The sequence below is a fragment of the Haplochromis burtoni genome, unplaced genomic scaffold, assembly GCF_018398535.1.
Source record: "Haplochromis burtoni strain Fernald_Lab_line unplaced genomic scaffold, NCSU_Asbu1 Contig_319, whole genome shotgun sequence".
Taxonomy (NCBI): Eukaryota; Metazoa; Chordata; class Actinopteri; order Cichliformes; family Cichlidae; genus Haplochromis; species Haplochromis burtoni.
Window position 1 is genome coordinate 355013 of NW_024582680.1, and position 18479 is coordinate 373491.

Genomic DNA, 18479 nt, shown 5'->3' on the forward strand with positions numbered 1-18479 from the left:
CTTTTAAAAAATGCTTTTTTTAATCCCTTTTGCAGGCGTCCTTATTTTCATTTTTGCAGAGGTCTGTCAGTCCGAGCGTACAGCCATGCTGCGCCGCAATCTGGCGCTCGTCACACGAACACGCAGGGATACACACTTTAAGCGCAGCGTCGCACGAACGCCCACGCGCGCTCCCACCCCCACCTGTCGTGCAGGCGAGAGAGGGGAAGAGACCTTGTTTTTACCGCAAAGAAGCAAAGTTCAGTGCATGTATCAAAGAAAGGAAAGTCTTTTCTTTGACTTTTGTTTTCTTCCTTTCTTCTAATAGGGTCGAGCACAGCTCTTCTTCTTCTTGTGTCACACCAACGTTTAGCCAGCGTGGCTTGATTTTCCAAAACTTTCGCTACGCAATATATTTTCGACACGATAAACGTCTCAGACTTGAATGTTTGTGTTGCTATTTTAAGCTTTCTTGCAGGGCGATGTTAAAGCAAGACGTCTCACCAGACCGCTGTGTTGAAATGAACATGAGTAACATGTCTAAGTGTAAAAACATCTGATAACAACAAAAAAACATTAAATAAGAAGGAAAGGTTGTTTGAATCTGCCTTTAACAAAGTTAAAGTTCAGAGGACGACAAAGGCTGTAGATGTCTTCTTTAAGGTGTCAAGCTAGTTGATAAGTTTGTTGTGTAACTTTGGTCAAACGACTGTTCATACAGCTAAAAATTCATAAGATGAGTCAAATATAGGCTGCTTTCAGACAAACTCTGACATTTTTCCCTTCACTTGGTTTCTTTTCATACTGAGAAAATTACAGGGAGACCAAAATGTGTCACTACAAACCACGTGAGAATGTTGAGTCAGCTTACTGGTGAGATGTTTCTGGTGCTGGAGGAACAAAAGTAAATACTGTGCTCTGGACTTTGACCACCTTGACCCTTTCTCCTTTGCTTCCGTTTTCTTACTTGTACCTGTATACAGATTCGATCTGCAGTAAATGAGTCATGTATCGTGTCTTTGTTCTGGCTCCTTCCTCTCACCCCCAACCTGTTGCAACAGATGGTCGCCCCCTCCCTGAGGTTTCTTCTTGTTAAAAGGGAGTTTTTCTTTCCCACTGTCGCCAAAGTGTCTGATCATAGGGGGTCATCTGATTGTTGGGTTTTTCTCTGTATTGTTGTAGGGTCTTTACATTATGATATAAAGCACCTTCAGGCAACTGTTGCTGTGATTTGATACTATATTAATAGAACTGAACTAAAAATTAAATTGAACATTCTAATATGCACATTTTCAAAACAAACATGGACAACAGACATTAAGAATACAACAAAATTACAAAATGCTTAAGTTATGATAAAGAACTCATCCAATGTTAGGATTGTGGCATATCATATCATATATCATGTAAATGATGGGGCTGGATCAGGTGACCCTGAATCCTCCCTTAGTTATGCTAGACTGCTAGGGGCTTCCCATGATGCACTGAGGGTTTCTTCTTCACTCACCTTTGTTCACCTGGCTGTTTTAGTCTGAAATGCTAAGATTCCTAGCTTGCAGTATATTCACACTGAACCCCAAGTTACTCTCTGGTGTGTTCATTGGAGTATGAATGTGTGTGAAGGTTAGATAGAAAGCAATTGGGTGTAGAATAAAGTGCTTGCATGAATTTGTGTAACAGAATAAATGAGGCATGAAAAACTGCTTTGAGTCCTCCAGCAGAGTAGGAAAAGAGTAGAAAAGCGCTATAGAAGAACCAGTCCATATACCATTTGCCATATACAAGTAAAAATGGAGGCCTTTTAAAGCATATTTTATGGCTTTTTGTATGACAGTGCTAGTGTAGTTTGCTTCTTCTGCTGATTTTTTACTTTTACTGATCATTGGCACTAAATACAGTAGAGTGAGAGTCACCTAGGCAACTGGAGCCAGAGTGCAATTAAATTTTCACTTCAGCTCATTTGTATTTATATAGCACCAAATCAGGTTAACAGTCACCTCAAAGCACTTTAAATTGCAAAGTAAAGACCCAAGAATATCAGAAAGAAATCCCACCAATCACACGACCGCCTGTGAGCAAGCATTTGGCAACGGTGGGAAAGAAAAACTCCCTTTTAACGGGAAGAAACCTCCGGCCGAGCCAGGCTCAGGGCTATCTGCCCTGACTGGTGGGGTGAGGGGAAAGAGAAGATAGCAGTAGTGGTGTCAAAATATGAACGAAGAAGAAACAGTGCAGCATGGGAAGTCCGCAGAGACCTATTTCAGCATAACGGAGAGAGTTCAGGGTCACCGGATAAGTCTAAACTTAAAAGTAGAGATGGTGTTCGTTGGCTGAATCCAAACTGGGAGCTGGTTCCAGAGTAGTGAGGCCTGAAAGATGACGGTGCTGTCTCCCATTCTACTTTTAAACACCCTCGGGACCACAAACAAGCCTGCAGTCTGAGGTAAAGTGCTGTGTTGCCCCAAAATGTGTTTTTTGCCAAATCTGGCAGTGCTTTTCCTAAAGACTCTGAAGTCCAAATGAATTCTGACCTCACTTTTTAAGCTGAGACTTGCATGTGTGATTTAGTGCACATGTGCAAGTGAGTTTGAGTCATTTTTGCTTGCCCCCAAAAAAGCTAGTAGTAAATGTTCGTATCATGTTCCTTTACTGAAAAACAGTTCTTTATGTAAGCGCCTCAGCATCAAACTCCACCCACATCATTCAAAAGTCCACGTGAGGCAGCCGAAGCCAAACGAAGGGATTTTCAGCCCAGATAGGGAGGACCTCAGAAACGCACAGTAGTTTGATCATGCTACATTTGAATGCAGTAAAAAGAAATTGTCTCACAGCATCGACTGTTTTTGCATATGTTACGTAGAGCAAGCATCACTTCCCTCTCTGGTTACACAACGTGTTTCCAATAGCACGATGCCACCGTGAAAAGGCGAAATCATCGCTGTTGTGTGCAGCAGCCGCCCACCCGCCTAAACGCATAGAGCCAGAACCCGCCTACGTATTAAAGCATACTGTAATCCTTGGCTTTTTGCACCTCCACTACCAGGGCCGAGAAACCACCTGAGCAAGCTTAAGCAGAGAGAGATAAAGAAAACAGTAGCGTCAATAAGGGTGTATCCGGCACTGTGTTTGGGTTTCATAATCACACACTCGAGGAGCGAGGAGTGGCTCTTTTCTTACTTCCAAGTGTCCGACAAAAGACCACAGGCGCTGGTATTGATTTTACTTGAAAGCCAGAGGAATTTCTGTCGTAGCCGCAAGCCGTGCACTCAAATGGATATAATAAAAGCAGGGACACACACACACACATACACATAAGGGCCCGTCTCCATTTTTAGAGCCTCCTCTGGGAAACGTAGTCTATATTTAGGAGGTCAATTTGTTAAACAAATACAGCGTCAGCGTGTTGGAAGACTGTCAAAACACACAGGCCATGTGCTTCCATCAGCGTGTGTTTATGTGTGTGGATTTATCGTCTCGCGCATGCAGACCGAGGCTATTTTAACTTCACATTTTATGTAAACAGCGAGCCTCAACGTGATGGAGGTGATGGAGGGAAGAGGGGGGCAAAGGTGAGCTGGTGCTGTAGTGGAATTTTTTTTTTTAAAAAAGAAAAGAAAATGAGGGGGTTGGGTGGTGTTGGTGGAGTTCAGTTTCATTAGCATGACAGATAGGTGAGGGGAGAGAAGTCCTCTTGAAACGGCGCACTTTCACATGAACGTGTGTGTGTTTTGCAATAGCGGTTGCTCTGCTTGTCTAAATCCGTCACGTGCAGCTTGTCCTCACCAGTTGTTTCGACACTTTGTGCAGTCAGTTTGCCAACCTGATCGAAGGGCTTTGTTGAGTAATGTTTCTGCTTGGATTTTGTGGTGAAACCACATATATGTAAATGTCTTATGCTGCTTCCTTTTACTTTGACATTTTTGTTGTTTTACCCTGGGGTTTGGTAAAGAGAGGACCACGTGATGGACAGCTGAAACCTGATAACTGGATGGACGCATGGATGTTTGAGAGATTAAGCCAGATAGTAGTTAAATTGCAGGAATGTCTTAAAGACATAAAGACCTGGATGACCTCTAATTTTCTGCTTCTAAATTCAGATAAAACTGAGGTTATTGTACTCGGCCCTGAAAGCCTAAAAATATGGTATCTAACCAGATTCTTACTCTGGATGGCATTACCTTGGCCTCCAGTAACGCTGTGAGGAACCTTGGAGTCATTTTTGACCAGGACATGTCCTTCAACGCACATATTAAACAAATATGTAAGACTGCGTTCTTCCATTTGCGCAACATCTCTAAAATTAGAAATATCCTGTCTCAGAGAGACGCTGAAAAACTAGTTCATGCATTTATTACTTCCAGGCTGGACTACAGCAATTCATTATTATCAGGATGTCCTAAAAGTCCCTGAAAAGCCAGTTGATCCAAAATGCTGCAGCAAGAGTCCTGACGGGGACTAGAAAGAGAGAGCAGATTTCTCCCATACTGGCTTGTCTTTATTGGCTCCCTGTTAAATCCAGAATCTAATTTAAAATCCTTCCATCTGATCTTAAATACCTCACATCACCGTATCATCCCAGTAGAGCACTTCACTTTCAGACTGCGAGCTTGCTTGTTGTTCCTAGAGTATTTAAAAGTAGAACTGGAGGCAGAGCCTTCAACTTCCTGTTAAAAGGGAGTTTTTCCTTCCTGCTGTTGCCAAGTGCTTTCCCATAGGGGGTGATTGTTGGGTTTTTCTCTGTATTACTGTAGGGTCTTTACCTGACAGTATAAAGCCCCTTGAGGTGACTGTTGTGATTTGGAGCTATATAAATAATCCGAATTGGGATGAGATGTCAGCTTTAGTTTCAGGGAACATCATGTGATCCAGCCTCGTCTTATCCTTTCACCTGGCCTCTGTATCACCCCATTGTCCAAACCAACCTCTCTAACTTTGTCTTTAACCCTGAGCTGTCCCTCTGTTGTACTCATTTCTAATCCTGTCCCTTCTGGTCAGTCCCAACATCTTCAGCCTCCTGTCTTTTTGTCAGTGCCACTGTCTGCAGCCCACACATCGCAGCAGGTCTCACTACAATCTTGTAAGCCTTCTTTGCACTCTTGCTGCTATCCGTCTTCACCCTGCCTGCACTCTCTGCCTCCCCTCTGCTGCTGTCCGTTGCTTCAGATGGTTGACCTCAGGTATTTAAACACACATACCTTCACTCCCCCTGCTCCCTGCGGCTTCACTGTTACATCTGTCTCTCTGTCATTCATGCACAGATGCAGCTTTTGTTAGTATGAAGTTGAGCAATGAGAGCAACCAGTGGTCATACCAGGTCCAATGCTAACCGTGTCTTACCATTACTCACAAGGTGTCCTTTGTCACCAGTGACTCGGGTGTCCACTACAAAGCTCACATTGTAGGTCAGGAGGTGTTTTGCTCTTTGTTCTGCTTTAAAAAAAAAAAAAAAAAAAAGGTATTTACTCAGTTTTCACTTTTACTCTCACTCTCTGTTTTTTCAGTGTAATGATATGGCAATTATCCAGCTAGTCTGTTGAAAGTTACAATCAGCAATTAACAGACTACTTTATGAAAGTTAATGTCCCTTCTTGCGGCACCATCCTGTTTCATTTTTCATCCGTTTGCACCTTGCCACATAACTTTGCCACAAAAAGAAGGAAAAGGCGTCATGACCTTTACAGTTTTATTCCAACTTGTTAAAATCAGGACACTGATACATCTTCATCAGTGCAGTGTCGGTAAATTGGATGTGTACTATGAGCTTGTGTCAGATTTAAGAGGTGATCGACTGCTTGCCTCATAAAGGGAGAATTAAACCGCAGGAACTGAGGTGACCTTGTTCCCTGCTCCTCTCCTCCACGCCTCGTTTTGGCAGGTTTTGTATTGTGATGGATGGAGCAGACCTCTGCATGTCTAGACCACATAATCAGCTTTTTTTTTTTTTTTTTCATGGTGATGGCTTTGACGTGGTGCTCCATCCTGCACACTCTGGTGGTCTAAACGGCTTAACCTAGAAGACCAGTGGCACTATCGGCATTTTGAGCTCTGTGGTGACAACTCTCTGGAGATTTGATCAACTTCTCTTTGTTAGTGGGAATTTTACTGTTTCTGAAGACAGTCATATTATATGAACTAGAAAGGTGAAAAAAGTGAAGAGCGTTGATTGATAGCTTTGAACATATTACTGTCTAAAAAAATGTTTTAGATTATTAGTAGCAGTACCCTAAAAAAACTTTCTGACAATGCTCTATTTTCTAAGCTTCCAGGTGATTATTTTAAACCCAAGCCATCATCTTCATGTGTATCAGATGCTAGCCAGCTAAAATACTTTACTTAGCATGTGTACATTAGCACAGTAGGCTAATTCTGAGTGCAGCTCTACCTCTTTTATTTGCTAGTCAGCTAAAACCTTTATTGCACCCGAAACCTCCAGCAAATGCTCTAATTCAGTTATTCCCAAAGTCACTTTAAAAACCAGAAAATCCCACAGGGCCCACCCAATCGTAAGTGAAAGAGAAAGTAATGCATGTTCTTATAAGGCTGTTAGCTATAAATTGCTAATGCTACCCAGTCATATGCAAAGTGTTAAGGGCAATGTGTGAAAAACCTGCCACGGGGACACAGACACGATTACCAGTTTCAGTTCACTTTTTGTTTGAATACATAAACTTATATTACTACGTAACTGTACTAACTTATTACTGTGGCCCGCCTGCAGAACCTTCACAGGCCACCAGGGGGCCCACACTTTGGTAATCACTGAACTAGACAAATCAGTTGGTGGGGAAAAAAATCCCAAGTTCCCACAAAGTGACCTTCTGACCTCCAGTGTGCACTTTGTAGTGGACGGCTATCTATAACATGGCCAAAGGGCGTTAAGTTACACACAGGATGGCAATGCACTGGTTACTTTTGTGGTTTGACTTCAGCTGTCCACTGCTGCTCGTTACCAGAGGGATTTACACGTCATGAAACATAGCTAAGATCTGAGATCATAATATTTCAGCTGTATTGAAAATTTCAGCTATTATGCATGAAAGGGATGATTACAGTTATGTCCCCTATAGCTACTCCAATCTAGTAACCACAGCTGAAAGTGAAGTTTGAGCCAAGTTGTTGTAAGTTATTCAGCTGCATTCAAATTTAGCTCCCTGGTCATCAGTTTTACAGCTATGCTGTGATAAAGCGAAATATGCAACAAGTATGAAGTTTGATTTTTTTTTCTTGTGGTGATAGATGAAAAGATCCACAATCAAAGCAAATAAGGAATGAAAGGTGGCCTCACAAATCTTAAAATGAGACGAGTAGATGGAGAAGAAATGTTTGTTTGATAGAGGAGAAAGTGGAGAAGATGAAAGGAGGAAAAACACTGACGGTGAGTTGTGGGAATGACTGCAGAAGGGGCGTCTTATAACGCAGATGACATGAAACAATGATCCAAAACTGGCTGAAGACTGTAGGCGATTAAAAATAGGAAAGAGGCTGGAGAGCTGGAGGTGGCATGAAGAAGAAATCAGAGTGAAAAATAAAGGATGAGGAGTAGGAGGAGGTATCGATTTGGGTAGTAAACAGAAGGCCTGGATAGAGGAGGAATTGTTGAGGGGGATGAGATGGAGGCATGATATTGATCCAAGGCAAAGAATGAGAGTTAATGGAGTGAGAGGAAGAGACTGGAAGAACAAGAGCTTTAAACAGCAGGAATAAAGAAAGTAAGAGGTAGAAACAGAGCAATGTGGAAAGAAGACGAGACAGAAGGAATAGCTATGTTTAGGACTTTACTTCCACCTTTATATAAACCAAGACTGGACTCTTGCCCACAGAATATGACATGTTATTGTGTTGAATCCATGCTATAGCACTACCGCTTTCAGATTTACACTTGCCAGCCACTTCATTAGCTACGCCTTGCAAATCCGGGCTTAGACCCTCTTTTGTCTTCAGAACTACTTCAATTTATCGTGGCACAGATTCAAGATCCTGGAAACATTCCTCTGAAAGATTTGCTGACTGAAGGCCCATGATGTAAATACATCCCCCACACCATTACAGCACCACTGGACCACTACAATTCTCAACCTACCATCCAAATGTCGTAGTCAAAATCGAGATTCATCATCTATTGTCCAATTTTAGTGAACCTCTGTGAATTGGAGCCTGAATTTCCTCATCTTAAATGACATGAGTGGTAGGTGTGGTCTTCTGCTGCTTTTCAGAGATGCTCTTCTGTCTCCTTTGGTTGCAATAAGTGGATATTTGAGCAGATAAAAGCAGTTTGGCCACTCTCCCCTTACCTTTGACATCAACAAAACATTTTCACCCAGAAAACTTCCATTCACTGGGTATTTTGTCTTTTTCAGACCATTGTTTGCAAACCCTACAGATGGTCTTGTGGGAAAATCCCAGCAGATCGTGGCTTTTTGACCATGCCAATTTCAAAGTCACTAAATTCACCTTTCTTCCTCGTTCCAATGCTCAGCTTGGGCTTCAGCAGCTCGTCTTCACCATGCACTTAGCTACTGCCATGTGACTGGCTGATTAAATATTTACATTAAAGAGCAGGTGAACTGGTTGGCGAGTGTAGATGATGCAGACTAATTGCAAATCCGCACTTGAAAATAACAGTAATAGTTGCTGCTTTCGCTGATATTTCATCAATGTCTTCATATGATTTTTTTTTTTTTGCCACTTTGCCGAAGCCGCTTGTACTTGTTTTTCGTATGCACACTCCAGGGTCGTCTAACCTGTGTTCAGTAGCTAGGTTTCCTTGGCTGTCAAACCTTTCTCCCTGCTCTAGTAAAGATCAGTTGATCATTGAAACCTCTTGACCAGTTATTAAAATAGACTTTGAGGTGAATTTGTGCTTTTTCCCAAAACAGATATTTCATGCTGATTTGAACACCTTAGACGCCACTATGCATCACCATCCAGTGAGTTCATGTTTTCACTTTTGTTTCTGTTACAATTCACATTGACACGGTGACTGAAATGTTTGGCTCCATAGGTAAGCTGACCTACTGAGTAACTTCTGAGAGTCCTTGCCATAGACTGTCTATAAAAGATGGACGTAGCCTCGAGTGTGAAAAGTCAGTGTTGAAAAAACGCATTATTTGTAAGGGCCTGCAGGGGGCGACTCCTTGATGAGGTTTTTCCTAGCGTCATGTATCATAAATACAGCATAGTGTACAGTTAGTGAAACATGGTCCGACTGAGTATATATTAAATAATAATGCAGGGTATGCTTTGAGCCATGTCTACTTTGTGATTGACAGGTTATAATGATTTAATTCAATTCAATTTATTTAAGTAGGTGACATCACAGTGGCTTCATCTATCTTTTAGACACAGTCTGTGGCCATTTTTTAAATTCCTTCATTTATTTTCTTGAAAAACCGGATGTTTAATTTTTAAATGGACACCTCAACCACTGGTTGATTTGCACCCACGTTTTTCTTGTTAAAAGCTTATACGGGTTTCAGGTCTGCTGATCGTATCTCTCCTGTGGTTTGACAGGAATGCATATACATCATTACCATCTCTCTTTTTTCACACGAACAAATGCACACACACAATCACTATATCTGATCTCTAGGCCGTTGAAACTTTTAGGAAGGAGAGAGAAACATTTTTGTACTTTGGTCTTGTTAACGTTGGTTGGCTGAGGTGGTGACGTTGTTAATGTCTGTTGACCCAGTAAGTTGACACCTTACCGAACTAGCCTCCCCATTCGGTATCAAAATGAAAGGAGTTTGAATCCGATTTTATCAGTTCTTGGATTCATGGAAAATTTTCTTAAAGGTCCCATGCTTCACTGTTTTGGGTTGTTGACATTGTAATCACTTATGTGTATGGGACTGTAATTTTATCTTTTCTTTAGTTTTTCTAAAGAAAGTTATGAATTCCATAAGAGTCGATTTAAGCAGAAAACAAATAGTTTTCTTTTTGCACTGGAGCTCCAGCAGCAGAAATTAAAACCATCTGCTTCAAATATATATCAGAACTGCTCTGAAAAACAATAAGCTCAGTCTGAAAATGAATTTTTATGAGAGCCAAAGGGAAAGCTGTGTCTTTTATTTAGACAGCGAATGAATCTCCATCAGCAGCAGCGAGGACGCGGGCACATGTTGCAGTGACGGGACAGGTCCTCTGATTCATCTTGTTTGATTTGATTCGGAGTGACTCGACCCTGGGCTGCAGTCACAGAACCAGTGCAGAGGCTCGGAGCTCTTTTATCACACTTAGCGGTGCGGAGGAATTGGAGCTGCACAAACAAGTGTTTCTTCTTTGTGCTCTAATCGCTCACGTCTTACAGCGTGTGTTTATGCAGTCATCCCACCTACCACTTCACATCTGCAGGCCCTTTGTAGTTAAACAATGCGTGTGGAGAATAAAATGTTGCATAGAATAAAAAGTGTCGAGGCCGTTTGGTTCCTGTGACACCATGCATGGCTGGAATATACATGTAAAGTGAAAAGTCAGATCATGCGTGTCCTCAAATCATGTCCTCAAATAGACAACACTGTAGAGCCTCCAGTACTGTAATACATATGCCATAATGAAATTCCTACAGCTATTATAATTACTGCATTATGTTATGTGCATACTAATTCAAGATGCAAATTAATATTTATGTAGAATTCACAAACTCTCATGACTTCGACAGGAATGTTTAAGAGTATTTTTTAATACGTTCTTTATTCTTTGGAGTTCAAAGTGTAAATCAGAAAAAGTTAGGTGAGACAATTTTTCCCCCTCAGACACGGGACAATTTTGAAATTGATGTCTTCTTTAAAAGTAGTGAAAAGAAAATGTCAAAGGTGTTTATATACACTAGTACAAACTATGTGTTGGATAATGGCACAAAGCATCCCCCTTTACTCATTTCTATATTCAATAATGTCAGAAAACTTGCATTAGAAAAAAATAATAATCATAGACGCTTAAAGTTATAGAAGACCTACCTGGAATTTAAAAAAAGGAAAGCTTACATTTATTGAACAAGTTGTAAATTAATTTTTATGTATGGCAGTTACGTGATTTTATTTCTTTATTATTTTCTTCATTTGCTCCTTTATTGCCAAAATCTGGGAAAGGAATTTAAGAAAAACAAAATGACCTATTCTCATTGGTTACAGTTAGAGATAGGGATGGGTATTGATAAGATTTTCAGGATTACGATTCCATTTTCGATTCTGTTTAACGATTCGATTCTTTATCGATTCTTTTTTTTTTTAAAAAGGAGAACACTAAAGTCGATTAGCTTAGAACTTTGTTTTATATCTTCTCTTTGAACAAGATAGAAATTTAGGAGTAACATGGCCTTGCAAACCCAGCAGTGAGATCTTAAGAGATTCACAGCCTACGGCTCTTCAATGGGGTGTCACAGGGTCCCCAGGGAAAAAAATTGTAAATGTAAAATAATAAAATAAATATTCTTCTGTAGCACAATGGGTGCAAACCTTTGACCACAAACTGAGTCACTGCTCGGTGACATTCGTCTATCCTGGCCTGAAAGGAGACGCTACCGGTAGACTGCAGCGAGAACTGCCAGCATCTGAGCCAGACTCTGTCTGTCTCTCTCATCATGGTCACCTAAATGCACAGTAATGGCAGGTTTTGTAATAAGGCAGATCGCGCTAACATAATATGCACTGTTAGTTGATTATTTACCTGCCGCATTAACGGGAGAGGACGTGCAAACGTTACCGCTGCTGCTGGGTTGAGATTCACGAGTCCGGAGCGGAATTAAAAACACGACATTCATTTAAGGTCATCGCGTGTTTTGTGAGCAAATGCTTTTGCATATTCGTAGTGTTTCCTCCCTTAAATGAAATATCTACTTTGCAAGTATTGCAAGTTGCCCTGTTGTCATCCGTTCTCGTAAAGTATAACCAAACTTTTGAGCGTTTGAGGCGCCGTGTTTCCTGCCAGGTAAATGACGCTCCGCAACGTGGTGACGTCATTCGGGGCGACTGGAATCGATAAGGGAATCGTTTGCAAAAATGGCAAACACTTCCAAGGAATTGAAACAGTGGGAACCGGTTCTCAACAAGAACCGGGTTTCGATACCCATCCCTAGTTAGAGATATATTCAGATAGAAATGTCATGTCATGAGCTGGCTTCAAACAAATGATGAACACACAGAGATGTGGTGCAGAATATGCCGTTTGCCATTTGTTTGAAGCCAGCTCACCTCCTGCAACCACTTTTCCGAGAATAAGCGCTTCTTTTGCGGTTCGGACTCCTTCTGATATTTCTTTGGAGGTGGAGGAACACCAGAGTAATTGCTTAAAGGAGCTTGCTTCTTCGACATCTTTAACCCTCTCAGGCTCAAATTAAACTTTTTGTTGCTAATGCACAACCAAGTCCTGCAGTGGTACTTCTGAATAAAAAAAACTCATAAAATATGTATGTGGGGTAATCAGGTTGTTAGTTTTTAACTGTTGCAAATCGGCAACGCCTGCCTTGAGAGGGTTAAGAGTTCTAAACAAATGTCTGTCCTCCTCCAGTAAATCTTATTTACACAAACGTGCGTTGCAACTTCATATCTGGTGCGCGTCTTTTATTTTGACAGCGCATGCGCATGTGGACCACTTATGTGCACCCCTGGATATAGAGTTAGAGAGAGTTTTGCTCAGTTGGTCTTGATTAAATTAAGGTCCTACGGACTAAATGAGATATCAGCCCACCCATGTTTCCTCAGCCGTTTCACTGGATGTGCACAACCTCCTTTCAGAAACACGTACCCGTGATTCCACTATATCTGTCGCCCCAATGCTATCTCTTTATCTCTGCACTGAGGTTTACTGCTCTAAAAAACTTTTTTTTAACACAATCAAATCATCTGTAGTGCAGAATGACTCAAAATCCCTGAACGCATTTTGGGCAGTTTGTCCAGAGTTTGTAGATTCTGCGCTCCAGATTGCAATATATATATATATATATGTATATATGTATGTATGTATGTATGTATGTATGTATGTATGTATGTATGTATGTATATATTTATATTATATATATAATATATATGTATTATATAACTAGTATAAAATATAAGTATAAGCCATGACTCTTATAATATATCGGAGTAATTTAATATAATAACTATAATTAACATATATCATTTATTATTTTTTTCATACACACCAGAAATCTCCACTTCAGTAGCACTTACATGTAACCGATCTGAACATTTTTTTAAGACACTTGTTAAAATTTGGGTTCAGTGAGTTTGCAGTCTAGCTTAAAAAACACTTGGTTTGGTGGTTTCATTCTTTAATTTGTAATATATGGAAATTACATGAGGCTAGCTTTTAGTCATTCTGGGCAATGAGAAATTCATTCGGTGCTTTGTGTTTGAGTGAAAACATTACTTAAATGAAGAAGGAAGAATCCTTCACACTTCACAGTGTGACGTTTTGGTTGAAATCGAGGTGGGGTGAGTCTTTTATTTACGCAGAATCTAATTAGCTTCAATCATTTATCTTCAGTTTTAACAGGTGACCACACAGAAGTCTTTAAATAAAATGGTGGTAAAGTCTGTGGTTGGTGGTAAATGTTTGGGTGTATGTAAATGCTGAGCATAGTAAGGATTCAATAAATTGTACTGGAAAATCTGATTTTCATATATGAAATAAAACGGGTTACTTTGCTCAGATGCAAAGAAATTAAAATGTATGCATTCGTCTGCAGTGTTTCTGTACTCCTGCAGTACCTGTACTAGTAGTTCTAAACTGTTCCCATGAGGCAGAAGAATTCAGATCTGTATTTGATCATAATTGTGAAATTAAAGTGATTTTTAATAGCTGTCAGCAGCGTTTGCTGGAGCGCAGCACAATTCAGTTTACTGCAGCAATTATGTTCTGAATGAGACTGTCGGGAAATGAGTGGAGAGGACAGGAAAAGCCCCCATGGGTTGGAAATCACTCATCTCCCATGACGACAGCACAGCCATTGGCGCAGAGAGAGAAAGCTAGACGGTTTGGTTTTTGCCTCTATCTCTGTCTGATTACTGATGTGTGAGTGTGTGCTTGTATCTGTCTGTCTTTGGGAGGATCACTGAGAGTTTCAGAACATGTTTTTGGGATGTGATGACATTTCAGTGGTCTTCACTTTGAGTCAGAGCTTCAGGTGACAGTTTTAAGCTATTGGGTATTGCCATCATGGTGTTTTTTTTAAATAAAAGCTGGTAATTAATGCTAAGTAAAGCCTCAGTCACACGGGTCCAGAGACTGGTTGGTGACCCCTCTGGAAAACATACTGAGTACCCCCAACTGATTGGCTAATGGTTGAAACTGGCTGCAAAGAGGATGCTGCACCGGAAGCCTCGTGATTTTTTTGGTCACTAGCGGTTTACTGTGGTTGCCCATAGTTTCCATGGAAGACTTCGACTTGTCTGCAAAGACTTGCTAAATAATCACATTTCACAAAGTGCAACACAAACAGGAAATCGAGAATACTCGCCTTCAAAGTAAAAGTGGTACATCCCTCCTACAGCCAATACATTTCAAAGGACTCAAAAACATAGTTGCATTTCAACTTTGCAGCAAAACATTTTCTGTTTCCAGCTTGCGTTGTGCGCTCAGATTTACTCTCGCCCTGCTAGCAGTTGGAGAGCATTTGCACACAAGTTGGCATCTTCCATGCAAACCATGGACAACCACAACAATCTGCTAGCGACCAAAGCAACTGCGAGCAGGTATTGGGTACAACACCAATAAATAAACCTCAGCATTCAACCTTCGTTTATTCAGCTTGTTGCAGAATACACACTGCCTCCATCAAACTGTGGTTGAGGGGCAGTCACTGATTGGACTCTAGTCTTGCGTGAATTAGGGTTTAGCCGAAAGGACTCGTAACTGGTTGGGAATCACACCGAGCGTCTGGCAGTTGCTAAATGTTCACTAATAGGTCTTGATGCCTGTGTGTGTAAGGTCAAAGTCATTTTACTGGTCAGTTAAAACGTTGGAGTCTGTGAGGACTAACTCATTGTTATTGCCAGCCACAAGTGGCCATTAGAGGACCTGCATTTCTTTCAGGTTAAAATAAGATTTATTTTATGGTTCAGACCAAACGTGAAGCAAAGGTTGGCTTCATTACTCACACAGATCCAGTCACTGGAGTTCTTTTGCTGCCTCCTTCCAAAGTCCAGCCCATAGCTGGGATCAATCAACGGTATCAAACTGTCAGAACTTAAAAGGAAGTCTGCAGTTTCATTTAGTTTTCTCCCTGCTCTCTCATTTTTCCCTCTAGTCTCTAAAAGCAAACCTGGGTCATACAGCTCCGATTACTGATGGTGACTTTCGAGAAGCAGCATCAGGCGAAATCCATGGCTGAAATATTTTCAGGTCACTTGGCCTCCATTCACCTGTGTGCTGCGGCGTGGCGACGGCTCTGCATAATCTTTGCGGAGGCAAACGTTGCTTGGCTTTTGTGGCGAACACCAAAAGCGAAGCTTAGGTTGCAGTGGTGGATAATTCATCATGTGTGAGCAGGTGTGCACAAAACACAAGCTGCGGGGACTTTGCTTCCTTCATTAAATTAATTCAGATCATTAATTTAAAGGGTGAACATGTGGTTTAGAGTTAGAGCTTCTACGAAACTAAATAAGTCAGTGTAACGTCTGCATGTGTGCACGCGCGTATGTGTGCGTCTGAGGTAAAGCTGCCAGAGGAAAAGGAATTGAGAGCACACACACACATCGTGCACATCTTCACATGGACACCCTGATTATTTAGATTTATTGAAATTTATCACATTTACATGCACACTGGGTCCCCCGGAGACACACGCACACAGGAACGTACTGACACACAAAGGCGTGCACACATCCCCCCAATCTGATGTTTTTTGGATGCTTTGAGACCAGATTAAACAGCACGGTGTGATCATCACGGATAATCACCAGTGCGTGCACACACACATGCATGGCCATATAGATAATCTTGGCTTACCTCCTCCTGTCTTTACACTCCTCTCCTTCTTCCCCTACCTGAATTACATCACAACCTCCTCTCGTCTTACCCAAATGTAAAACTTTTATTTGCATAATTCTTTTCTAACGACAGCAGAACAAAAAAAACCATCACCAGAGTGATTAACATCACAAATCTAAACAACAGGAAGAGCACACTAATCGCATCGGCACATTATGAGAGCCTTGCACCTTTTTTCCATCTCTCTGTCACTGTGTGTCTATTTCTGGCTGAGAGACCTATCTGTTCGCTTGTGTGTGTTTATGTGCGTGTATGTATGCGAGGATTATACAGCATCAGGGCCAGATTTGGTCCATATGCTCCTGGGAAACCCCCCCCTTCTCTTCCTCCTCCTGTCACCATCACCAGCAGCAGATTATGTGTCCTTCAGTGCACAAACCTCACGGGCAGAAGCCAAAAACTGGATGATCTTTCAAAGACACATTAACATAAAAATGTGAAAACTGGGCTAAACCTGAAGAAATGTGTGCATGCGTGTGTGTCAGAGGGTTAGTGTGTGTGTGTGTGTATAGTGTGTGTGTGTGTGTGTGTGTGTTGTGTCTGGCTGTCTCCATCTGTCCATCTAAAGTACGACAGAGTGTACGAGAGTTTCTCTCTGGCTGCTTTCTGCACATATCACTGGCGTGTTTGTGTCTATTAATAAACACACAGAGGTACATGAGACAGGATGTGGTCGCCATGGTGCAAAGTCCTCCCACGCCTTGTTCTGACTCTCCCTCTGTGTGTGTGTGTGTGTGTGTGTGGTCAGATGTTTTTTATGTATAACAGATGATGCAAGCTGTTCTATTTCAAATGATCTGTTTAACCGCGTTTCTTTGCACAGTTTAATAAAATTGCTTGCATAATGAAAGTTATTAAGGACGGTGAGGTAACGCAACCTTACGCACACAAACATCACACACACACCCATAGGAAGCCTAGTTTACTTCCTGTTTGATTAACTGAAGAGAAAACGTCCAGGTGAAATCGAACGCAAGTTCTGTTTTTGTTTTTTTCTTTTGTTTTTTGTCTGTTTGCACGCTGGTCCTTAAATTTCCAACGCTCAAGGTTGATTTGAAAGTCGAACTGTTGCCGTGGCAACCCCGCATGCCTTTGCATCACCAACTTCAAATGTCACAAAGCAAAAAAAATAGAAAATCAAGACGGTGAGAGAGCGAGAGAGAAAATAAGTATAATTAACAACAACAGACCCGGGTCAGCTGTTATGTGCTAATGATACGCTGCATTTGTTTTAGTGACCTCTGAGTGCCGGCTGGGTGGGGCTTTACAGCACTGGGGTGATCCAGGTTGTCGACGGAAGTCTGTAAATGCCAAAAAAATAAATGTAGAAATAAATACGCGACTTAATACCTGAAATTCCACTCACTAGCCACTTTATTAGGTACAATCTGCTGGTTACATGTTGAACTCCATTCTTTGTGGCATAGATTCAAGTTGCTGGAAACATTCCTCAGAGATTTTGTCCCATGTTGAGGTGAAAGCATCACACTGCATTGCTGCAGATTTATTGGCTGCACATCCATATGCCAAGAAAATGTGTCTTATATCATTAACAGTTGATACAAGCAGGCTGGATCCATGATTACATTTTGTTTGCACCAAATTCTGACCCTACCATCCAACTGTTGAAGAAAACATTTGCTGTTCTTGACAGAGTGGAGTAAATGGTGGGTGGGTGTGGTCTTCTGCTGCTGCTCTTCTGCATACCTTCATTGCAATAAGATTTCTCTTATCTCTCACATCAACAAGGCATTTTCACCCACCCACCGTTTGGCTCACTGGACATTTTCTGTTTTTCAGACCATTCTCTGTAAAGCATAGATATGGTCGTGTGGGGAAAATCCCAACAGGTCACCAGTTTCTGAAATACTCAAACCAGCACGTCTGGCACCAAAACCATGCCACATTCAAAGGCACTCACTGTGAATCCCCTTTCTTTGTCGTTCTGATGCTGGTTTTGACCTTCAGTTTGTCTTAATTGCGTCCACGTGCGTCAGTGTACTGAGCTGCTGTGACGCTAATGGCTAATTAGATATTTGTGTTAATGACCAGTTGAAAAGTTGTACTTAAAAAACTGGCCAGTGAGTGTCTATTCTTTTAAATACTTACAAAATATATAGATGTCAAAATAAGGTGTAACTACATTTATTTACATTTTAATTTACATTTCTTAAAAATACATCTATTTAATTATTTGTTATGCTAAAATTAAATTTTTACTTTCCATTTTTATTTATAGTTATTTAAATTATTTTTTTAAAAAGGTAATATAAATAAAATAAAATAAAAACCAAATTATAAATATAATATTTTAAATGTATTTCATGGCATATATGTTTATTTTTGTAAGTCATTAAAAAAACAAATGCAGAAGAAATTTAAAACAAATCTATGAATTTAAGTAACTTTTAAAAAAAATACTTGTTTTGATGCTTTTCTGTTGAGTCATTCCTTATTTCTTCACGTCTTGTTCCTGTCATTGGCAGTTTTGGTCCTCCATAGATGTC

The 18479-nt window shown here is 40.9% G+C and overlaps 1 protein-coding gene across 3 annotated transcripts in view; it reads left to right on the plus strand.

The window, feature by feature from the left end:
* The window catches only part of si:dkey-172j4.3 (diacylglycerol kinase delta), a 93630-nt gene that overhangs the window by 29401 nt on the left and 45750 nt on the right, over positions 1–18479 (plus strand). For 2 of the 3 annotated variants that reach the window (XM_042228346.1, XM_042228347.1), the window contains exon 4: positions 8856–8906. The exons of the other annotated variant lie outside the window; for it this stretch is intronic. In XM_042228346.1, coding sequence (XP_042084280.1) covers positions 8856–8906 — 51 coding nt within the window. The remainder of the gene's footprint in view (positions 1–8855; positions 8907–18479) is intronic. 3 annotated transcript variants of the gene reach the window in all.